At 42.5% G+C, this 25,207-nt stretch overlaps 1 protein-coding gene and 2 long non-coding RNA genes across 4 annotated transcripts in view; 1 reads left to right on the forward strand and 2 right to left on the reverse strand.

The window, feature by feature from the left end:
• DPYD (dihydropyrimidine dehydrogenase) overlaps window positions 1–11,188 on the reverse strand; it is a 346,003-nt gene extending 334,815 nt beyond the window's left edge. For both annotated transcript variants that reach the window (XM_057402775.1, XM_057402774.1), the window contains exon 1: window positions 11,050–11,188. In XM_057402775.1, coding sequence (XP_057258758.1) covers window positions 11,050–11,088 — 39 coding nt within the window. In that variant the 5' untranslated portion in view covers window positions 11,089–11,188. The remainder of the gene's footprint in view (window positions 1–11,049) is intronic.
• A 1,438-nt stretch (window positions 11,189–12,626) lies between these two features.
• LOC130595772 (uncharacterized) lies at window positions 12,627–14,728 on the forward strand. The gene is made up of 3 exons (XR_008971393.1): window positions 12,627–12,784; window positions 12,983–13,088; window positions 14,502–14,728. It is a non-coding gene; the product is annotated as an uncharacterized LOC130595772 (long non-coding RNA).
• Window positions 14,729–17,693: 2,965 nt separating this feature from the next.
• LOC130595769 (uncharacterized) lies at window positions 17,694–24,841 on the reverse strand. Its single transcript, XR_008971390.1, has 3 exons — window positions 24,711–24,841; window positions 23,637–23,725; window positions 17,694–17,799 (listed from the first exon to the last, which is right to left on the reverse strand). It is a non-coding gene; the product is annotated as an uncharacterized LOC130595769 (long non-coding RNA).
• Window positions 24,842–25,207: the final 366 nt, after the last annotated feature.

The raw sequence follows: 25,207 nt of genomic DNA on the forward strand, positions 1-25,207 counted from the left end.
AGTTTCCTAGCTTCCATGCGAGACATAGGGAGGAAAGGGGGAAGAGTCACAGGAAACTACAGGAGCAACACTTTCGCCTAACAGTTAAATGGTTACTGGAGTCTCCCTGGAAAGAGAAGACCTCCTGCCCACTGACCGTGATGGAAGGCAAACCTAGATGAAGTTGAGCTGATTAGCTGCTCAGCGAAGATCACAAAAGCAAATCAGAGAAAAGCACGACAAGAACACTGCTCCAGCACTAAGAGACTTTTGACCCCGCCCCCAAGACTGCTTATGTATTATTCATTAAGGACTCATTGATTAAGTGCATAGAGAACATTCTGTTGGGAGTTCAAAATGAGCTAACTTTGCTTTTGTGCTGAGTACTTCTTGGGGTTCATAAATCAATCTTATCTCCTCACCTGGGGCCAAGGTTTGGCATCCTGCAAGCTACTTCACTATACTTCCGAACAAATATCCTAAAAATCAATTCTTATGGCATCCTAGCAAAGAGGAATTGGCCCTTCAGCAATCTGTAGTATTGGCAACTGCTGACATTTTACTCAGACTGTAAATTTGAGACAAGATAATATTTTTCTGGGGGGTGGAGTTTGTTCTGTATTCATTTCTACATCAGCTTCTGCTGTGGTTATCTTGCTGGAGTATTTTTTTGCCTCCTAACTTTTTTGTCACTATCTCACTTCCATCTGTTTTGAAGAGCTACGTATGAGCTTATCAAAACCTTGAAAACACTGTGTTTTCAACTGGAACTGAAAAAGAGCAATATCTAACACAGCTTTCAAATGGAAGCAGAACAACTCTGGGAACAACCTGTAACGTCCCATCTTGTGTTCCTCTTTTAGCACACAAACGCAAGCGTGTGAGTGGATTTGCATAAGCTTCCTTTGTCCTCAGGCTCTGAAGACTGCAGAGGTTGACAGAGAGGGAGATAGACCTCCAGTGCTGCTGAACAGATTTGTTAAGGCTGGAATCAGATCGTGTATTCACCTGGAATTATATCCCAAAATATTACACTACATGTGATAGTTTGCACACAGATCCTCACACCAATTACTGATAACATTCCTTAAGAGCTAAAATGACACACCAAAGACAGCAGGCTTTCATTTCATCACTACAAAACCAAAGGCAAACCTGGGACTCATTCCCATTTTTGCCCTAAGTAGTAAGACATGGAGTACTTCTTCAATGCTGATTTCATTTACAATCAGTTTTCCTAAACGCAATGGCTACACCTTACTTCCCAAATCTCATTTGTAAGCTTAACTTGTGACATAACAGGAAAACTGCTTACTTAAATAACTGGCTGCTTTATTAGAAATAAGAACACTTACAATTGTTTTTAAAATGCCTCATAAAGCCGCATGAAGTCTACTTTAATGATTTCAGAAAAGTTTGGTTTATTTTCATAGCAATATTCCAAGCACTTAAAATAAAGTCACTTTTCTCAGTTTTAACTGTCATTGAAATATCCTTCATTTCCAAGATATCAAGAAATTATCACTATTCACTTTCAATACAAAGCCTCTTCCATTTCAGCTGTCATTCCCCAAAAATCATACTGAAAATAGTGTTTCGAAGCAGAGTTCAGTTGCAGTGTAATAAGTAATAATTTCATCAATTAGCAGCATTCAGCATCCACTGAGAGTTCTCTCACTATTATTTTATTCATGGAGCCCTTTGTGGAAATAGCATACTAAAAAGATCCATTTATCCTTCAAGGTTTTTCATAAATGTGTCATACATCTTCAAAAACAATTGGTTATTATTCTCATGCAATCTAAATAACCGTAATAACTTCCAGGTGTAAAACCTCTTTTTATACTTCCAAGCTTCTTTTACTCACATGATGGATCTACATTTTTAATAACCTATTCTAACACTTCTACTTACTTTCACACGAGTTTTGCATGGATGCTATATATGCCTGCAAGGGAAGCAGCTTGTTGTTAAGAGCAGAATAGACTCGGGTTTCAGAGGACGCACTTCACAATCAAGGCAAAACCAAGCATTTCCTGATGAGCTAACATGCTAGTATAGATCCTAACAGTAAAGGATAATGCTTCGATTGTTAAATTCAGCAACAGAACCATAGAATGGTTAGGGCTGGAAAGGATCTTAAGATCACCTATTTCGCTTGTTTGTTCTTTGCAGTGCCTGTTCTATTATTCCTTCTCACTAAACCCCTCTGCATATTTCTTAGTCTAATTCTCATCACCCACGAAGAGGTGTCCTGCCTTGCATCCTTTCACCTCAAGGCTGCAAAGAGCTCCCTTCAGAGCATAATATTATCATTCCTCCATCAACTGATCGAGATACAGCTGGGCAATACGAGGAGCTCTCCCAAGGCTGGGTAGAACACACAGCACAATCAAACATCTCCATCTTGAGAAAGAGTAGCTCAAATTTCAGTGATGCATCTCCTATAAAGAAGCATGATTAGTTCCCTTCAAGCTGCTCAAATGTTCTGTTGACCAAGAAAACCCTGGCTAGCACAGGTCATTCCAAAAGAGGCAGCTTCAATTGAAATAAGGCCTCTCAGAGCATAGCTAAGAGAAACACAACAAAGACCCAAGGAAAGTGTGCAGCAATATGTTAATAAATAACCTAGGTACCAAAAAACCTATCTGAAAACGGCACAGAGTCTAATATTCATAATAAATATAAACCATTTTTTCACCACATTTCTACATCCTCCAAGTGGTGTGCACAGGTACCTGTATTAAAAACAACCTGCAAACACCAGTAAGACATGTAAATCAGACAGTTTGGCTGCCTGGACATTACTTTATTTAATTACATCTATAATTGGCTTTGAACCCAAAATTAAAATGTCAGAATCCACCATGATTGCCTTTAACTGATGCCTACCATGTCATCAAAATGGAAATATTTAGATTCATCACATAGATATGTTTTTAATTGGCTTTCACATGAAGTCACAGGCATGCACGTCTGCCTTGTCCCATATGCCCCGTTGGTGTCAAGTTGGAACTGGAAAGGCCAACCCTTTCAATGAACTAAAATCAACGTAATTTTAAGGTCAAGTCACTTGTAACACTTCAGATAGCAAATGTCATAGTGAAAATAAAACTGAACTTTGGCTTGAGCACAAATGAAAGGTTTGGCATTTCCAGAACTTCAGTGTGTTCTATCACTTTAAATTTACAAATAAAACACCAACATCACACACTCTAATAAAACTTTCTGAAACTATATGTATAAATACAGGAAGCATTATTAAAACCAAAATACTTCCGTAGGTGGGCTTGCCCTAATTTCAAATGGTGATGCCCCTGCAAGAGCTAAATCCACTCAAAACTCCATGTTGGCTTAGTGAGGCACCTCTGACCATGGTAAAGAGATCAGATGTTTCATAAGAGGTCAGAAGTGAAATTGCCTAACTCAGTTACAGCATAAGAAAATAAGGATGCTGAAAAAGGAGGTTATTTGTTCTGAGGTTAGTTCTGAGATTACACAAAAGTATGGATGTATTCCTCCCCCCCTCCCCATCTAGTTTGTTAGTCTGAGCAACTAAGGTTGACATTCTACAACTATCAGATGGAGTAAGTCACCTCCCACTACTCACAATGTGTGCTCATAAACTCATATCTGAGGGAATTGAAACGTCTGATGCCTTTGGCTAAGGCCTACCGCTGTTTAGTGGAACCTCCACTAACACTAAGTCCTTCACAAATACACTCATGGGTTTGACACAGACATGCTAGTCATCCAGATGATACATTTCCAAGGGGAATAAACCCCTCTTCTGTTGTAAAGCAGTTAGGGAGGGTTATGAAGTGATGTCTGAGGGACAAAGTACATATTGGAATTGCTTCACAAAGAGATTCTTGCATTCTTCCTGCATGCAAAGAAAACTTTAGTGTCAGTCTGGGCTGAGAATGGGGATTCTACTGCGACTTAACTGGGTGACAGCTTATGATTTTGGATAATATTAGGAAAAAAATCCTATACGCATCTTGATCTAAGCAGTCCCCAAATGTACTTGCTTTGCCATTTCATTATTTCTGTGTCTTCTAATTTTTGATGTGGCTGTTGATTTTTTCTCATGATATTTAAAGAACCTTGCCCACATGAATCCTATGTTCTTTACCATCTGCAACAACAAAGATTCCAGTATTTCTTACAGTTGTCTATGAACAGAAAAAAAAGGAATTTAAACTTAAGACCCAGTCTGAATCACCTGTTATTTCATCGAAGAAATATGGCCAATTTGAAGGCAAAATGTTGTTGTTCTTATTATAATGCTTATTAGAAATAAGAAACCCAAAACATTTAGTTCATTTCCTCCACATACTTCTTTACCTGCTTCCTTCCCAGTCCCAATTTGACCTGTATGTATCCGATCTTGTTGTATTTACATTTGGAATGATGGCATCGTGTTTGAACTGCATACACACGGAGATGACAAAATGCCCACCAAGATCTGTATATCCAGTCTCTGCTGGCACATTTCACAAACTGATGCTCCGCACATGTAAAGACGCTGGAGATCTATGCTGTGCTCATCTTCCAGAAGAATTCTGCCCTTGGTATACAAATGACAGCAAATGAAAATGAAAAGACTTTAAATAACATGCCCACACAAACACCACCCTCTGAGTTTCTGATAAAGCCATTTATGGCTAAAGGTTTCCTAATCCCAAATGTTTGATTTCTTTGCCAAATCACATACTCATATAAAGGCACAAATTCTGCTCTTCTCAAAGGCGACAACACAGGGCAGGGAGCAGAGTGTGTAACACTGTACTGATAAATAAAAAAGGAATAGAAATCATATGCTAATAAGAGGAAAGAGGTTGCCAGGCAACCAGGGAGGGAGAGAAAGCAGGTTTTGATTTGAACTCTGTGCTGTCAAAGGGTTAGCATAGCCAGAACAAACAGGACACATTCAATGCAGCTTGTGTGCAACCACCAAGCATTTCAGCTTGCCTCAATATTTTAAGGAGCGTGTTCCCAACGCAGTGCCAGGTACATCTGTGCTCCCTGGGTCACGCTAGTGACACTGAAAAAATGGTACAGGAGAAGATGGAGAGCAGATTTTTATAAACTGTCCATTTGAAAAGCAGTAGCGTGTGCCTTTGGGTAGCACAAACTGCACCATGCATGTAGTAGGTATATCCTACCATGCTGGCAGTATAGAGAGCACTATGTAACCTTAAGGCCCAAGCAAATCCCAGTCCACCAGATACAGCCCCACCACTGAGCTGCACTAAAAACTCTGCAAGTTCTGCCCTGCTGCTAAAACCTTTCAAATGCATCTCAAAACACCACACTGCATCACTGCACTCTTGTCACATCTGATGGGCAAAATCCTGCCTTACAAGATTGCATACAGGATCTGCTTTACAGATCTCAGCTTCCTAGTTCAACATACAGTTTTACTGTCTGAAAGGATGTAATGTTAGGCAAAGAAAAGAATAAAATTAAAGTCCAGGCTATGAAAAGTCCCGGCTACAACATGAAACCAGCATGAAATCCATTTACATAATTAAAAGGAAAATGAATTTCAGTTCCTTCTTGTTTTCAGAGCTAACAGCAGTGACAACTCCCAAGTCCCAGCCATGAGAAAAGATGGGAGGAGCAGGTCTTATTTTAAAGACCTTCTTACGATAAGAGTAGAATGGAAATTGAATTCATGAATAACATTAAAACTCAAAGGTCGAAGGAAAAAGACAAGCACAGGAGTAGATCTTCTTAGGGTTTTCCCCCAGTATCATTATTTTGAAGGACTTGACTGAATGTCAGTGTTTCAGTTTAGCAGACTATCAGCAGTGGAGGCAAGACCATAATAACTCTTTGAGCATCAACATGATTTGCATATACACCATTCAAAATAAAACGTTGGATCTAATTGTGGTCTGCAATCTTCCACAAGGTCTTAGTAACCATGCTACAATTGCTGTTCCACTCAGCTAAGTGTTTACTTATAGCAATAAAACCACTATAAACCAATAAAAGAGCTTGAGAAATTCATCAAACAAAAGTAGCCAAACAGGAAGTTCTGTTTCCTCACTGATTGCTCCTCAAATGACCTAAGGAAGACACAGCCATCAGCCTGGAACATCCACCCGCTCATCAGTTTTGCAAGCCACGCTGACCAGTAGGATTCCCTGCTCTCTTACTGGGAATTTCCTGTGGGTTTACAGTACTCTTTACTTTTCAGTCCTTGCCCTGCTTCCCACATTAAAGGGCACTGAGCTCAGCTCTCAGACATACCTTCAAAGCATCACCTTTGTTACCTGCAGTCTTTCACTGTTACAGTCCATTTGTACTGGGAGAGGAATAAACCTGACAAGCAAAACTTGCTTACCTTGATGGCACAGCCAGTGCTTTGTAGCACCTGCCAACTATATATCCCAGGGAATGAATCATAGAACAGAATCATGCAATCAACTGGGTTGGAAAAGACCTTTAAGATCATCAAGTCCAACCATTCCCCAGCACTCCCAAAGCCACCACTAACCCATGACTCTGAGGGCCTCGTCTCCACGGTGTGTGAACACTTGCAGCGACGGTGACTCCAGCACTGCCCTGGGCAGCCTGTTCCAATGCCTGATCAAAGAACCTGATGAAGAACCATCACTGCTCCCAAACCTGCTACTTTAAGCAGCATGGAAACCACAGGTTGGACAATAAATGTTCCTTGAGGCTTAGAGGCACTTTGCAGGCAGCCTTTACATGCAGGAGGAAGCATGGAGCAAAGGTGGCTCATTTCCCCGCCACCTGACCCTGGAACCAGCTGCCTGATGAGCTGTTCTAACAGGCTATACCTTCATTCCACCTTCACTAGCAGCCTTTCTGAGAGCAATGGGTATCATGTTGCTGAAGAAACTCAAAACTCAGCACACAATGGGCAGTCTGGCCCTTAAGAAACACTCCTCTTCACCCTGAAATTACTGTAGCTTGTGAAGTTTTTGCCCACAATAGGAAACAGCAGCTCACTGATACCTATGGATTACACCACCACAGAAATAAGAGTACAGTGCACAAGGAGCACAACAAATGTTAGCTTTCTAAAGGAACACGAAATAAGCTACATGGATTAATTTTAGTATAGCTTTTCAAACAAAAACACGTGATTTAAGATACTTTCTAAAGCTAAATGAAGCCTGACAAAGTTACAGTGAAGATGCTCATTATATTGTATGTGAAAGCACCACAAATCTACCCAGGTAATTCCAGTATTTCAGAACATGGCTCTAGCCCTTCACACCATTCCTTTTATCCTCACAAGTCAGGCATCAGTGCTACAATCTGGAGCAGCTCTAACAGCATGCTAGGCACACAGCTGCTGGCCCAGCCAGGAATTACCCATTCATCAACACCCAACTCCCCTTTAAACATATGCAGGAGATGATTCAGAGGTAAGGTTAGATCCGTGAAATGCCAACGTACTCTCTTCCTACTGTAAGAATGATAATGCTGTTTCACACTCAGTTATGTTCAGCGTGTGTATTAGCTCACTGGCAATGTTTCAGGTTTGTGACAGTGTAGCAAAGCATCTCTGCTCTGCTTAGAAGCCCTCACAAGAGACCCTGAGACCCACTCTCACCAGCTGTAAGACAGGATGGCAAAGAGCTAAAAAGTACCCACCCCCCAATGAAATACCAAAATATCAAATTGAAATACCAAAGTATCCATAACCAAATGAGATGACCAGAGGGACTGCAGAGAAAGCCTGGAATGCAGTCAGGAAAACACAGAAAAAAAAACAGCAAATAAGTCATTCAGGGTTGTGCTATCCTGCATGAACACAATAAACTAAGTTAAGATTTACTCAGTACTTCACAGTTTTGCCATTCATTAATTTCAGAGCACTTGATCTGACAATTTTAACTCTTTAAAGAACCCTGAAGCTTCCAGCAGATATAATTATGTACAGTTTCCACATAATGATAGTAGGGAATCAGCTAAAAACAGGGGGGAAAAAAGGAACCTACTTCCCCAGAGTATCACTGGGAGAGGTATGTCTGAAGCCTGTAAACACTATCTGGAGTTTGAATGTACATTTAACACAGTTCCATATTACAAGTTAGAAAGGGAATGCTGTCCTCAGACCATAATTTCATCATTTCTTATGAAACTCTAGAGATGAAATAAATAAAAAACCAACACAAGTCCCTGCACCATCCACCCAAGTACTCTCACCTGGAGCTATTTCGAAATGCACTTTCTTCCCTTTTGCTTAGAGTTTAGAATCAAAGAAACACAGAATCACCTGGGTTGGAAAAGACCTTTAAGATAGTCAAGTCCAACCATTGCCCAGCCCTACCAAGGCCAGCACTAACCCGTGGCGCTGAGGCCTCGTCTCCACAGTGTGTGAACACTTGCAGGGACGGTGACTCCAGCCCTGCCCTGGGCAGCCTGTTCCAATGCCTGAGCACCCTCGGAGGAAGGAATTGTTCCTCAGCTCCATCTAAACCTTCCCTGGTGTAGCTTGACGGCCGTTTCCTCTTGTCCCATCCCTTCTTCCTTGGGAGCAGAGATCAAACCAACCCCACCTCACTACAGCCTCCTGTCAGGCAGTTGCAGACATCGTTGTTCCTGCACCCGGGGAATATTTGCAGGACATTCTGATAGAGCTGACCAGATTTAAACAAAGGCAGTGTTTGGAGTTTGGGAAGCTGGTGGTTAGTGTGGGGATTTCTTTGTTTGGTTTGGGTTTTGGGGAAGTGTTTTTGCTGTAGTTTGGTTTTTGGGTTGGGTTTTGGGGTGGGGTTTTTTGTAACTAACAGTTTTTGGAGAAGACCCTGGATTTTAATCACAACCTCCTCATCTTCCACCATTTGGAAAGCAGACTTTTAGAACAAGATTATCTGTGGAATTTCTTCAACTGTTTGAGTTAGGCCAGAAGATTTGCTCAGGAGGTGAAGCTGCTCGCTAAGCCAACCAAGGGAGGACAAGATTCCTCAAGGACAGCTTCCTGGGACTTACATTTGTTTAAATAACTTGGAGAACTGGCTGTAAGTTTAACTACTTCTAGCTCAGACTGCCTCCCCTTTTAACCAATATCAGTCTTTTCATCCAGCCTTAACTATCTAAATAAATGATAAAGTAGTACCAAGCCTCCAAAGGCCATACTTAATAGTTTCATCATATGAACCATGTTTGCAAGGCTGACCACTGAATTCATGAAATATTTCATTCAGGTTTTATACCATAGCCAAGAAAGTGACCAAAATAGTGAAGTTCTGCTGCCAGTGCTCATGTTGATGGACTTCTCCACTCAAAAAGCGTATTTCTGGGAGTATTTATCTACAATTAGATAGGCTTGGCTCAAATACACTCTTCTACTTCAAATAAAAGGATAAAATACTTGCTTTATTGAAAGTACACTAGTTCTGCCCCCCAAAAAAGTCCCATGCAGGGAAAAAACAAACCCAAAACCCAGCAACAAGCACTGCAATTAGACTATCAATAAATGTTGATATAGTCATCTGGGAGACAAACCATACAGTGACTAAATTTATTCCAGCAGCTGGGGAAAGGACAATACATTTAGTTAGAAGTGGTCTGCCTTGATTTCAATGAGTGCTGAAAACAAAACCACAGGGAGATACTGAGCAAAGTTTCTATTTTCAACCTGAGAGCAAAGTGAATATCAGCCTTTTTCAGACTCCATCAGTTACTCTCCTAAATCACGTAATGCTGCATACTATCACCAACACGTGATGCTACAATAACATATTGCTCTTTGAATCCGAGCCATACGTATCCAGAAATGAAAACAACATAATCCCAGCAATATTTTGCATTAAAAATTGGAAGAAAGTACTCAAAAGTCTGCCCTGCTAAAATCCAACTTTTGTCACAGAGAAATGAACTTCAGCACTTGCAGAAAAACCCCAGATTGGCTACTCTGAAAGCACTGAGCTGGTAACAGGACTGATTTCTTATCACGGTGCTTCCCTAACTGCCAGGAAGACTTATGATAGTTCATTCTTCCAATCCATTCCACGTTCCCATTTTAACAGAGTATCTATAAGACCATTTCTGGACATCTGTCACAGTTCGAACAACAGATCAGATAGTAAACGTACTGGACACAAAACAAATCAATATGAGAACTCACTGTGTTAAAGTTCAGTCACAAGTGACCCAGAGGTGTATTCAAGCTTCTGCTGTGCACATCTGCATGTTATGACTCAATGAGCTGCAGTAAAACTAAACCTAGTACTTTAAACTTAAAGGGATACCACAGCAAAAAGTTGTGCCTGGCTGGAAGGAAACTGTCAAGCTACAACTTAGGTTATCATCACTGTGTTTTTACTCGGCTCTTTAAAAGAACTGAAGCTTACAGCCAAGTACAAGGTGGGGGAAAGCTACTTTTGAGTCCCAAGCATGCAACCTGGCACCCACCAGCAGGACTTCACCACCTTATGCTGCACTCCCTGGGCTCCACTCCACCTTACATCAGGCCGTGTCCAGACCCTACTTTCAAGCTCCCAATCCGACCTGCAGCAAAGAACACCGTGCAAAACCAGTAAATCCCACTGTGAAGTCTGGAAGGCACTGGCAGCAAGGGTGCTCCTCCTGCCATCCCGTTCAGCATCCAAAGCAACCGTTTTCCTGCCAGGAGACACTGTGCATGGCCCATGACAGGACGGGGAGCAGCGGAGGGCCTGCACACCTCCGAGGTCAAGGCGCTGTGAGAGGACCCAGCCCTCAGGGCCTCTGAGACCGCCACGGCCCCCGCGCAGCCTTCCCGCGCCGCGTCAACGGGGCGAGCCCAGACCCAGCCTCCGACCCGGCCGGCGCGGAGGTACACAGAAGGGGAAGGCGCCGGGTGCCGACCCCTCACACCCCTCAGCCGCCCGGGGCGAGAGCCGCAGCGGTGCCCAGTACCCCCGGCACGGGCCGCGGCTGCCCCGGTATGGCGATGCGCAGCGGCCACAGCGGAGAGGCACTTCCTAACGCAGTCAAACTTTGCCGGTGCTCCCGGCCCGGCCTCCTCCGCTCGGCGGCAGACACGGCCCCCTCCCCGCTATCGACAGCCGCACAGTCCCGGCAAGGGCGCGTAGGTACCTCAATGTCCACCGTGTCCCGGCTCAGCACACGAGCCATGGTGTCCACAACGTCACCGCCTTCCCCAGGCTCCCCGCAACCCCGGAGTGGAGCAAAGCGCGGGTGGAGGCGGAGCCGACAGCCCGGACAGCAACGCCCAAGTGGGCGGGTAAGAGCCGCGCCGGGGCGAGCCCAGGGGCGAAGGGGCTGGAGAGGGCGCGGCGCTTCACCGAAACCCCGGCGGAGGGGAGAGGGTGGGGCTCGGCTGTCGCTGCCCAAAGGGCGGGTGTCCGCGGCTCGGCCGCGACCCCGTGGCTCGCCGTAGCCCCATCTCGGTGCACGCACACGCACACCACAGTCGCCTCCGCCATCGCTCGCCCTGCTTCCTCACAGTGGAAGAGGGTCAGGGCAAACCCTCACCCTGGTTTCACAACGGAGCCTGGTTTAGGGCCTGGAGCACAAGTGTGATGGGGAATGGCTGGGGGACCTGGGGGGTTCAGTCTGGAGCAGAGAAGGCTCGGGGGGGACCTGATCGCTCCCTACAACTGCCTGACAGGAGGATGGAGCCAGGAGGGGCTGGGCTCTGCTCCCAAGGAGCAAGGGATGGGACAAGAGGAAACGGCCTCAAGCTGCACCCGGGGAGGTTTAGATGGAGCTGAGGAGCAATTCCTTCCCCACAGGGTGCTCAGGCATTGGAACAGGCTGCCCAGGGCAGTGCTGGAGTCACCGTCCCTGCAAGTGTTCACACACCGTGGAGACGAGGCCTCAGTGCCATGGGTTAGTGGTGGCTTTGGCAGTGCTGGGGTAAGGGTTGGGCTGGATGAGCTTAAAGGGCTTTTCCAACCTGGTTGATTCCATGATTTCTACAGGCACACCTTCCCAGTGTCACCGGCCCGGGTTCTCCTTGGACCTTCACCCTGCTCCCCACAGAGACATCAAGCCTGAGCCATCCCTCCTCTGCACCTCCTCAAGGAGCATCCCCACCCTCAGAAGCCACCCTGCACAGGGAGAGCCAGAGGGGCAAGCAGGGCAGGTCACACAGCCTCTGGGCTCTCTTAAGTCTCTTTGCACCCAAACATTGCAGTCCTTTAGTTCCACAGACACAATATTTGGGTATCACCAAAATAAACATTTCCACTGCAATATACCCAGAAGTTCTACCTTAGAAACCAGCCGACACCATAACATTGATTCCTAGACAGCACTTCCAAGTAGCCACATGCATAATCCCCCAAAATACAAGAGCTTTTCTCCCGATTTCACAATAGAGGAGCCTTAATGAAGACCAATCTTTGATTTTTCCTAGTTACATGCCAGACAACTTCTTGCATTCTCAGATCTGGTCTTTAACATACTCTTTACAGCACTCACTTTATCCGGTTAGCTTTCATTCTCCCTTCTTTATTACAGCTTTAAAAGCATTTAAAAAGCGATGGGGGAACTTGCCATTCTTATTTGCTTTATGAAAAGCCTGAAAAAGTCTAGAGTAGCTTCTGAACACTGTTCTGGGTGCAGTAGAGAACAGGGTTTGCCTTTTCTCTTCCTTTCATGTTTACAAATACCTTTTACAGAATAGAAGGGAAAATTTTCTTTGCTTTCTAAGTATTTTATTTCTTCCCATCTCTGTAAATGAGCCCTTTCTTTCCAAGTGTCCAGTGGAGACTGTTTCCCTGGTAATGTGGACAAATACGAGTGTGGTCTTTGTGTGCCTCAAGTGTATGCAGGATAATCAGAAGCAGGATTCCCTGCATTGGTAGTACGTATCTCCTACAAATCCAAGCGTCCTTGGTTCATTTCATTAGTGTCAACACTGCTGAGCACCTCAGCGGTCTCTGATGCTAGCTGGGGAGTTTAGTTGTGTGTATATTGACTATACAAATGCATTAGGCCCGTAAGTCATTTGCACAAGGAATATTCTGTGTATATGAAGTAATAAACTACTTCGTGTCTACAGTTCACATCCATATGTTCCTGAGGAGCAGCGACATTGAAAGAGACTAGCAAGCAGTCACTGGACTCTCCAGTTTCATTGTGTCCTGCCTGGTTTTCAGCTGTTAAAGGTAACAGCCTTTTGAGGAATCATGGAATCACCTGTGTTAGAAAAGACCTTTAATATCAAGTCCAACCTTCACTCCAGCACTTCCAAGGCCACCACTAACCCATGGCACTAAGGGCCAAACCTCTACTTTTTCATAAGCATTGTCACATACCTCTTCTCCTTTGCTTTGCAAGTTATAAATCCTTGGTTTCCTCCCATGTTTTTTACCAAGCCATGGATTTTTGCCATGTAGAACCAGTAAATAGTAACATCATTTAAATTCTATGTCAACAGCAGTTTCTCATCCAAATTAAGCGGGACTTACTCTTCCAGTAAGTACAGGTCAGAGAATGGGATTCAGCTATACCCTTGTGGTTGAAAACCTCCCAGTTTGTGTTTCTAGGTAAAGGGGGCTTCTCTTATTTCCCCTTCCACACATTTCTTCTGGGGATCAACTTACTGTCTGCAAAATGTGGCAGCCAGCCAGTCTATGTCAGCCTGCTGCACTTTGCCAGCTTCCCCCAGCAGTCTGGGAGGGATCACCCTTCTGATCTCTGGACTCTCAGCTGTGGCAAATAGTGCTTTTATCAGCACTGAGCATCTGTACAGCTAAAGTTTGTTTCAGGAGATAAATGAGCACAAATAGGGAGACATGCACAACATCCATCAGAATACAAGTATTCCCACTTTTCTAAAGCAGAAATTATATGAAATTTTAATAACAGACATGTTACACAGCCTAAATATAGTTTGGGCTTTTTTCCCCTGAAGAAGTTCTAAGCCTCTGATTTTATTCTTTCTTAACCATCTCCCTTCATCCCTGCAGCCCCTCAGCAGGGTTTTGAAAGCAGAAACAGCAGTGATGCTAAAGACCTTTCGTTTCTGGCATGAAATGTTGTGGAGGCTTGGTTGAGTTATAGGTTTTTGAAAATTGCCATTAACATTTTGTTCCTTGTGCTCTTCAGGTAAAATTTGCTCATATGCCAAAGAAACAGCCGCAAATGAACTTTCTCTGAGAACCTCCAGGCACTCAGTGCCACCACAGCAGCAACAGCCTTGTGCTGGGAGGGCAGAGTTGGGCAGCAGGCAGCAAGCAAGGCCATGCCCTTCGAATTCAAATGGTTGCAGAAACACAACCTGCAATCTGAAAGAAAAGATTCCTCTGCCAGCCATTGCAGTAGTTAATCTGCAAGTTTAAAAGGGTAAACTGTAAACTCTGAAAGTTCAGCATTCAAATTCTGGCAGTAATGTATTAGGGAGCCTGAAGGTCTTAGTGTACTGACATTCCATACAAGCAAGTCCCCACTTCTGCCTCACAACTGCCTCTGATTCACATCAGTCCAAGCACTAGAAAGACAGGACATTTCCAGACTTCAATTTGCTGTGCAGTTGTAACTTGGACATTGGGCCTCTGATCATATACTTTTTATCCCAGGACCAGTTTCCTCACTCATTGTATGCAATGAAGAGTGATGGTTACAGTCTCAGAGCTAGTATTTCCCGGCATCTGATTTAGCAATCCAGATTACTCACAACACTTAAGCAATTTAATCTGTCAAATTCATGGGATTCAGGAAATCCTGAAGTGAACCCAGGTTGCTCTTTACCTTTGAGCACCTCACTGTGCCAGTTTATTTTAGTTACTTGCTGCTTCTGACATCTCAATTTGGCTTATGAACTCTGGAGTACAACAGTGTAAAGGTGATACATCCAGTACACAAAAGGTCCAAGAGAAATGGGATTAGCAAGAAAATTCCATGAAGATGACAAGCTACTTCTGAAGGCTCTCAACAGCTTTTCAGATGTTAGATTGATTTCTTCCCTTATGCTAGGAGTTGCAGTAGTAGTGGTGGTGACTTTGCCAGTACAATGCAAAGCACTATTAAAGTTGAAAGAAGTAGCCCCACTGATTAGAGTGCCAGGTTCATCAATTGCAAAGACACATGTTGCATGTCTTAACTGCACTGAAGGAGGAAACAAGTATGTACATGTGAAAAATTTGACGTGTGAGGAAGATGGTGATTCTGAATAGTCCATAAGTGAAGAGCCATAGAGTAACAGTTATGCTTTGTCCTCCCTCATCCTGATCCAGTCCAGGGGGATTGGAATTGAAGAGTTAATTTGGGAAGCTTTGCTCTCACAGCCTCTCCCAAACTGACATAGTTTAGTGATGGGCTTGGCAGTCCTGAGGTAAAGGTTGGACTTGATGATCTTGAAGGTCTTTTCCAACTTAGTTGATTCTGTGATTCTAAATAGCAGCACTGATGTTGAAGTATGTAGTTACAACTTCATGCGTTTCTTCACTGATTTAGGGAAAATGCTCAATTTAGAACATTCACAGTAGTGAAGTTTACCTTGTTTTTCTAATCTGCTTGGTTGCAATTGGATTTGCACCAGTCTCCAGAAAGAGTAGCTGCACAGGATAGCCCATGGTTGGCTGCAGCACAGGAGTACAAATGAGATATACATAATGATAAAAGTCCATTAAGAGGAAACTCTGACCATTACTCAGACATAGCCTTTGGGCATGGAATTGTAAAGCACAACTAGATGAATAAATAACAGAAAATGGTCACCATGTGAATTTTGAGAAGTGTCCAAATGCATTTTAAACTAAAATGAACTGTTCTTTAGTGAGTCCACTAATTTATTCCAGCCATCTGTGTCAGCGTAAACAAGAGCTTGTCTCCTAAACTGCTTCATGTTTTTTTTAGACGTAGCAAGAACCACAAGTTTCAACATGATCATCTTGGAGGAAGAAAAAAAATCATCAAGAAAGAACCCACATATTTTCACACCACAAACATCTTTTGATAACTACTATCGTGCAATTAAAAAAAAAATATTAAAAAGTAAAACTTGTTTCTGGCATAGCATAATGTTTTCCTATTTAAATTCCACCAAATGTTTCTTTAGGATATTTTAGGGGATGGAAAAATCTGTCTGCTCCCCCCCCCCCCAATCTCCAGTGTTGATATGTGTAGACAAACCCTGTACTTATTAATAAGCTTGAGAACTGCTGAATTGATGCCCTGGGTTTGCCCTGGTCTGAAAGTTTTTTCTCTATATGAGCCTCAAATTATTTTCAGTCTCTTAATGTGCTTCCCATGCTGGTGGTCCTTAGCTAGGTAGAATAGTCAGGAAATCTGAGTGTTTAAACTAAAAAGTATCCACATTTAGCATGAGTCTTCCCTGGATAAAAGCAGCTACAGACCTCAGATTAAGATGGGATTTGGGAATGTTGAACCTGGGGAGGGGGAGGCTGAAAATAATTTACAGGAAGAGTATGCTGGACTTAGTTTTAGAGATACTGGGCAGCCATAGAGTTACATCAGATCAAATCAGCCTTTCTGGACACAAAACAGAAAATACATCTGGGATGAGAAGAATAAAAACAAGTTTGGTTTTGGAGGATCAGACCATTTGTGCTCAGATCTTGTCGACTACATTCTTTGCTTCTTCTATATTCCCTGTGGCAGCAAGTTTCTGGCAAGGGTAAGGTCTGCCTTTCGAAAAAAGGCATTTCATCGTGCAGCAGTGAAGTAGGACAAACTGATGCCCAGTTCACTAGAGATTCCTCTACATGTCAACTGGCTGCTGTCTGTACAAACTGACCTTCCAGCCATTTTTCCCCAGTGGGGAAAATGGGCAGAGGTCTCCAAATCTCCAACAAGTCAGACTGTCAAGCTATTAGAGAACTTTACTACATACCTAACTTCTGGCAACAGCAAGTGTTTCTCCATTCAGATTATAGAATCCCAGGCTGGTTTGGGTTGGAAAGGACCTTAAGATCACCCAGTTCCAACCCCCTGCCATGGGCAGGGACACGTCACACTAGACCATGTCACCAAAGGCTCTGTCCAACCTACCCCTGAACACTACCAGGGGTAGTAGTGAATTCACCCCTTCCAACAGCAGCAGGAGCATCAGTAGGAGATCAGCAATATTTTTTTCCAGGGTTTCTGTAGTTTTGTTGCTTTCCTGAGATCCTGACAAGGTAAACTGGTCTGTTGAATGATTTGCAACATGCTACCAGTTTTTACTACGGATGTCTGTAGTTGCCGCAGAACTGGTTTGAACTTTGATAGCTTTTCAAATGCCTCACAAAACATATGTTTTATAAACTGTGGCCACTGGTTGGTTTTTAAATTACTATTTTGTAGAGAAAAAATGCCACCAGATTAACATCCTGCAAACAAACTCGATGTGTTTTGATTGGTCTTATTTAGGAGTTCAAAAAAGAACAAATGGCTTTGTGTTTTCCTAGAAGAAATAACAATAAGTGATGGTAACTCAACTTAAGTGTACTTAAGCTACTTAAGCCTTTGTGTCCACAATATACTCATTCCTCTCATGGCTCAGACCAGCAGTTCTAAGCTAGGTTAACACCTTTTAACACCTTCAGCTATGCCCTGTGACCAAAGAAAGAAATCTGATAGTCATTGCATAGTCTATTATGAAAGTACTAATGACAACACTACAAAAGAAGACCATAGCAACTGACGGGAGCTATATGCTTGCCTCATGAAAAGCAAAGCCAACGTAGTAGGCAGGCTTACCAGAGAAATCTTAGGGGTTTTTTAGTTTTTTGCTAAAAGCAAAACAAGGATACACTTACCTTGTCTGCTGTGAACGCTTTTCTCCCTAGCATAGGTATAACACATGGCATTCCCAGAAGCCTGTCTTTTTGCTTGCTTAGAGATGACAATTTACAGGTGACATGAGTTGTTTCACTGTGTAAGAGCATATATGAATTTTGTATTAACAGACATCTTCTTATTTAGTTCTTATAGTACACAAAAATGAGTATTTTATTGTTCATCTTATTTAAATAATAATATTACAGCCTTTTAATATATTAAAATCATTTTCTAAGAGAGGCCACTGTCTTCTTCAGGTCTTTACAGTACTCTGTGTAGCAGACCACAACTATAACTTGAGTTTTATAACAGCCATCAACACCAACAGACACAGGTAATTAACTTGAATATTTTAAGATAAGCAAGGAAATACTGCTGGAGAAACATTGTTTTATGGTGCTTTACCTTGCATAAATAATTGCTGTAAGATAACATAGTGCTTGGGCTGGAAAAGAAGTAGAAGCCTCCAAAGCACTAACCAGTACGTCTTTTGTACTATAACTTCCAGCAAATAGGGCAAAAGAGCAAAAACTTTACTATGTTTTCTGTGGGGAAGCTCAAGAAAATCTCTTCTCTACCTTGTCACAGAGCTGACTTTTACCAAGGACCTATACACTGCATAGAAGAGCTCTGATTTCCACTTATAAGTGTCAGATGTGGCTGTAGCCCCCAGCTGTTTTTATCAGATGATGGATACAGGCTATCTCCAGCCTTGGTTGTTGGCTCAAGAAACTGAAGCTTAGATAATATGAATGACTTGTAGGACATCCTTATGCCCTTGCTAAACTACTAGGCTGATAGCAAGCTAGTCATCTGTCTTGGACTGTTTTGAGCCTATTTTACCACTTCAGAAACAGCTACCTTTACAATCAGCCACAGTTATTACCTTCTTGGCAAGGCAAAATGAATAGGAGGAATTAATTCCTACCCAAGGTCCTTGCAAAATATGGGCAAGGCGTTAATTCACTGCCACTCGAGCCTAAGGTAGCAATTGTCAATAGCACAAACAGGCTGCATCATCATTTTCGCTCTAATTTAATCAAGGTCATATTAGATCGCTACAGCAAATCAAGCAGAGTCAATCTGATAAAAGATAAATCTGAGCTAAACCAGTTTCCTTCTGGAAATTAACCCTTTTATCACAAACATTACCCATCGATGCAGACCATCTTATTGCCACTGAAAATGACTACTGATATATAGCACTATGCTTTAATAAAATAAACCCTCTCCCAGCAAATAAACCAAGATTACATTATCTAATCTCATGCCTGAATTTGTAGATTTTGATCAGATTCAAAACTTGATTTCTTGCTTTTATTTATATTGCCTCCAAAACTATTACTTCTACCTCTCTCTTTACCTACCACTAGCCACCACATACCAGTTGCCCTTATGATACCTTTCCTAGACAAGTGTCTTGCACACACAATGCTATCATTTCTCTGGTCCATCTATCATTGCACACAGTATTATAGAATCAACCAGGTTGTAGAAGACCTTTAAGTCTCACACAGAAAACCAACCCCTTTCATGGAACCCTGAAGCGTATGTCTCACCAAAAACGTGCTGTATTATGCTGGGCGCGATTTCTCACATGCAAGGTTAAGATCTTAAGTAAAAATAACAAAACAAAACCAACCAACCAAAAACAATAACCGAAAAAAGGTTAAAAGTCTTCATGTTTTCTTGCTGGTGTTTGGTTTGGAGGGGGGTGCTTGTTTGTTTGAGGAATATATTCAGCCAAGTTCCTTCTGCAAATCTGGACCAGTTATCCCGTTTGTCATTGTAGCACCTACACGTTGCAAGTTTTTACTTTAACTGCATCATAAGCTATTGTTACAGAAACTTTCGGGTAAGCTGCATCACACCTTCCTGCAGAATGCCTGCACTTAGGTGGAGTACAGCCACCACAGCAGGGGAGGAAAGTGCGATCTCCACCTGGCTGGGATGCATGGAGATGTGGAGAGAAGGGGACAGATATAGCCCTTTTAGCCCACACAGCAAACTCCTGCTTCAAACATTCCCAAAACTTGAAGGATCCCTCCCCCGTGCCTCATTGCACCTACATCCAGAGCTTCTATAGCCAAAACAGGGCTCTTTTTTTTTAGGCTTGTCAAATACTGACGATGAGATCATAGGTGGATGCAGACTTGTCATTTCACACCTATTGCAGAGGGAACCTACATCACCGTCACTGGATAGAAAAGCATTTAAAAGGCCTTTTTGTTTTTTATGCTTTCTCAATCACAGAGAAATTAGTCCTCACCATATAAAACTACTGTAAATACCAAAGTCAATGGAGCTATGACAATTAAGATTGACTAAGGAGCTCCCCCCTACACACGCACAGCCAGACCTGCAGTTGAACCACGTTGTAACAGACTGGCTGGCCCATCTGTTTGTTACGCTTGTTTGTTATTTTCCCATCATATACTTAAACTGTCATCTCTGGGTTTGGGTTCTGTGCTTTGCAAGTACATGCCAGCCATTTAAAGATGATGAGCTCCCCCCATTAAAGCCATGGTAACACAATTTCCCTTGGAGCTGATTTTGCACTGCTTGAGTAATGTGACACTGAGCAAGTACTGCTTGCTGCAGATGTAGGTTGTGATCTTGCGAGGGACAAGCCTTGGTATCAGCAGGATTTATGTGGAAGGATGCAGGCTGTGGCAGGGAGACGGAGCTGGCTTTGCTGCTTCTAGTGAGACTGTTTTTCCTATTAAGTCTCTACCTCCATCTCCTACTGCTTCCACAGAACAAAACGAAGAGGGGACTAGTAGATGAGAAATATTTACGACTAGCTGGAACCTCAAAGTGTTTTGGAATAGAAGTAATATACTTGCAAAAAAAAGTAATGTAAGTTCTATAAAAAAACTGAAATTTTTTGGTAAACTATGTCATAGGGTGTTGATTTTTTATTTCCCTTTAAGGTTGAAAAAAAGCACTCAAACCCCAAAATGCATAGAACCCCTTTGGCCAAAACATACTCAGTTGGAAGAGCACACGGTTTGCCATTTAAAATTCCTCCAACTTCACTTATTTATGTAATTTTGGGCTCTATCTGCAGATTGTGATTTTCAGTTTCAAAATCAGTTATTTTTCCTACCAACTATAAGATGTTGTATTTTACCACCCACATATTGTAATGAACCACAAGTTGAAGACTTGAGAATCTGTATAGTGATGAATTTGTCATTCCCTTCTGCCCGTGGTTGAAGGGATTTATTCTCTTTATTAATTTTTTTCAAAGCCTATCTAACATTGCAGAAAGTCTGGCTGGGTGTTTGATGATAATTAGCTAGAAAATTAGCCTGCTAGAAATGTTACTCATCAAAATACCATTGAGTCCTAGGCAGATTGCAAACCTCTGGTGGAAAGTGTCCCAGAGACAGACAACTTGGTTGCATCAGGTTTAAATTGCATCAAGTATTGATTAATGTCTCTCTCAATTAACTATTGCCAACTTTAAAGGTAAACCAGACTGTTCATATGCCTGTCATTTTAAGAGATCATTTAGGGACAGATTCTCAATTATGTTAGGGTTCAGTTGTACTAGTCCATAGGAGCCCAGAGACTCTGCTGAGGTAATGGTTGCTGAGCATTCTACCACTAACACAGTGCCCATCAGCTGTGCCTTGTCTCCTCCATAGCAGCAAAGGAGCATTCATCATAGGAGCCTTCCAGTGTCTGAAGGAGGCTACAGGGGTGCTGGAGGGGGACTCTTCATCAGGGAATGTAGCAGTAGGACAAGGAGTGATGGGTTCACACTGAAACAGGGGAAGTTCAGATTAGATCTAAGGCAGAAGCTCTTCCCTGTGAGGGTGCTGAGGTACTGGCACAGGGTGCCCAGAGAAACTGTGGCTGCCCTGTCCCTGGCAGTGTTCAAGGCCAGGTTGGACACAGGGGCTTGGAGCAACCTGCTCTAGTGTGAGGTGTCCCTGCCCATGTCAGGGGCTATGAACTGAATGATCTTAAGGTTCTTTCCAACCCAAACCAGTCTGGGATTCTATGAGGCAAAGTAGGATACTTATACACAAGCTCAGCATCAGGGAAATGAAGATTAAAGCTCCTTATACTTCTTCTTTCAGGACAGCAGCATGTGCTTTGCATTCTTCAGTTTAAATACATCTATTTAAAAAGTATCCAGTTTATCAAAAAAATCTATGTCTGCCAACATCATTATTTGGTGTTCTGTTTACTGAAGGTCATTCATTATTTGTGATAATCTGTTGTTTGCAAAACACACTGCATGTGCATAAATCAAGGCATTCATTGATGACACTTTGAGGGGTTCATTTTGCCCAGTCACCTACAGTTAGCTTCAGCAAAGCTTTGTGTCTCCCAGTGATGAAGTCTTTAGGCACCCCAAACAAAGGGACAAGCAATTTCTTCTCCAATGGGAAAGCTGCTGCATATGGCATGAGCCCACAAGGATTCCCCTTTGCATTAAGATTTGAGCCATCCTTTGGATCACTCTAGATAGCCTTTGACTAAACAAGCTGTCAGGTCCCACCAACTTCAAGGAATGTTTAAAAGGATGTGGTGTATGAAAGGAGTTCAAAACATCATCAAGTGCTATATCACAAATGGTTCCTGTTAAGTAACTACTGAAACAGAAGGAAGAGTGCATCTCTCAACTTCAGAGCAACTACAGTGAATGGAGTTTTACAACCCAAAGTACAGTTTTAGCCTACAAGTTCAATAAAAGTAAGAGCAACACATGCCCCTTACAACCCTTGCCCACAAAGCCTGTGCACCAAGGACTGAGATCAGCAAGCCCAAGGTGCAGACAGAAGCCTGCTCATGGAGCAGAGGGAGCTGTACACACAGAGTTTCCCAAAAGGAGACCTTTAAACCTGCTGCAAAGTCATAAATAGACGCTGGACCCATTTCTGTTACTGATAACTTCCCTGAAGACAGAATCAATTCAGTTTGTTTCCTTGTTTTGGTCATATAGAACAGCAAGTGTAATTTCATCCCAACATGTACCTGAAGTTCATTGTATCTGAACCTCAAGGATGTGTATTTCTTCCATAAAACAGTGATACCAAATAGAAATGTGAAGAAAAGTACTTAAAATCCAAGTCTGGGCCAAGTTTTACTATTAGAACATCTTGATTCCTATTTGAGAAGCTGAGGCATCTGAAGTTCCTGCAATACAGAAATTACTTCTGTTATCAATTTGCAAATTTGCACTCCACAGGAGGGTTGGGGGGGGGGGGGGTTTCTTTGCACCTTTATGATTTTATAAATGAATTAAACCTGCTGTTCAGAGCACAGATATCCTAAATCAAAGTATTTAGTCACAGGATACATCAGCACAGTAAACCATTGCATCTACTTGTGCTCTTCATACCTCCCCAGCTAACCGAACCGTAGGATGTTTTGCAAAGAGAGAAGTGTGGGAGACCGTATAAATAACCAGAGCGTGTCTTATGCTTTTCTTCTCAACTCTCTTCCAACTCTTTGCTACAGGCTGTCACGCCTCCTCTTTCTCTTTCCACTCTGCTTTTACTATCTCGGAAAGTTAGTCAGACCTGTTTTGAAGTGCCACAAACACACTGCTGGGGCTGCACGTGCTGCTTTGGTGTGAGCTGCTGCCTGCAATACTCCTCTCCCCTTGTTTTGTTACCCTTTCCCCTTGTCTCTCTTCTGCCACCTGTTCTTCACCCTCTCTTCTCACTTGCCCTTTTTACCATGTGGAGCTTTTGCTTTTAACTCTGTCACAGCATCAGGAGCCTCTTTTTTTCCTTATTCCTCTGTGATGAATAGTTTACATTTGAGTATAAACTCAATCAATTTTTGTTCATTTTTAAGCAGACTGTGGCTGCTTTTGTAGCACTTATTTGAGTAAATAATGGGTCTGCAGAACACAAAACCGGCTTTGAAACCAAAGTCAATCTTAAGATGCTAAGGAGAAGAGTGACCTTCTGTCTGATTGATCCTGAGTCTTAGGGGATGGTCTACATCTGCTATGAGTTGGAACTATCCTCCTGCTTGGAGGAAAGCCAGAGCACTGGAAAAGAGGAGTTTAAAAAAAAGGGAAAAATCATAACCAGACAGCCTTTTGATAAAGATGCTTTGAAATGAATGAAGTGAATTAATGAAATCATTCAAACAGCAATGCGGGATGCATTGTGGTCCTTTCCACCCAGTTTTCTCTTAGGTGGTTTCGCGGTTTCCAGGTAAATATGGGAAAAGGGAAATATTTTTAATAGGGGAAATATATTTCCTTTCCCCATCTCTGTGGGTGAGCATTAAGAAGTATTTCTTCCAAATCACATTATGTTGCATTTTTATCTCACATTAGCCGGGGTGCTGCATCAGGGTGTGAAGATAACATGGTGTAACACACCATGAACTTCTTTTGCTCCATAAGGAATTACAGTATATGCTAAACTGTTGTTTAAAACATAGGAATTTGAGCATCTATAGGACTTGTGATTGGGATGCCTTAAGGTGGTTCTTATTATTACATGTTCTGAAAAGAATGAACTAATCCTTTATTAAAAGAAGGATTAAGAAGAAAGCTGAAATGATTAGAATATAAAGTTAAGCATCCAGCAACTCAGCAGTCAAAAGTCAGCCTGTCTCTAGCAAAATCAGTGCAAATCAATACTGATTAAGAATTTGGCCCAATATTGACAGGCAAAACCAGCAAATAAAGCCAAAAGGCAGATTCATCAAAGGTACTTGCAGATACAAATAATAATCTTCATAAAGTTAAAAAGGAGAATGACTGTAACAAATGGGCATAGACACACAGGGATACTGTTCGGTACGAAAAAGGAGCGGGTGACTTCTTTCTAGTTCCTCAAAAGATATAACGGTGCAAGGACTAGTGAGGTGAGAAGGGAAATATTTATTTCTTATGACCTTTATGTTACATGCACCATAGAGATCATGCATTCTCATGCATCATTACTATGCTCTGATCGAAGGCACCATGAAAGTTGAAAGAAGTTAAATCCCAGCCTCCTTAAAACAGTTGCAAAACTCACCTCTAGAATTAAGGTCCTTAAATCAGTAAGATTCCAGCAGAAACTAAAGAACTGATTAAGGGGATCCGAACATCGTAGCACAGATCCATTATTCCTTCTAGTAACTTCTCACAGTGTAAAAAGCCTTTGACTCAGCAAAGAATTATTCTTGCTCCCATTGAGCTCTGTAAGCCTTTTGCCCCTGCTAGACACTAACTGATTTCATTGAGAACAGGGGATCTTAAATTAAGCAAATTTAACTCCAATTCATGTCCATCTATGGCAAAAGCTTAAAGAAGCAGCAACTGTTTCAGAAGGCAGATTTGCTCCAACCTCACCCTCCCCTGGGGTGGAGTGGATGATACAGCATGCGATGGAACTTCAGCTTTTGCCTTTTTGGGGGTAATTTTAGGGTTATGCAGGAGGGTAAGACCCTCTGTGCTTTCCTGTTTCAGTGTGTCCTTTGATCTAAGGGACCTTGGTTCAGAGGCTTGCAGGCAACACAGAGCTTTCATGCA

Source organism: Pezoporus wallicus, unplaced genomic scaffold (assembly GCF_028554395.1).
Source record: "Pezoporus wallicus isolate ANWC-B61680 ecotype Strahan unplaced genomic scaffold, APGP_CSIRO_Pwel_v1 contig_8333, whole genome shotgun sequence".
NCBI classification, from domain to species: Eukaryota; Metazoa; Chordata; class Aves; order Psittaciformes; family Psittacidae; genus Pezoporus; species Pezoporus wallicus.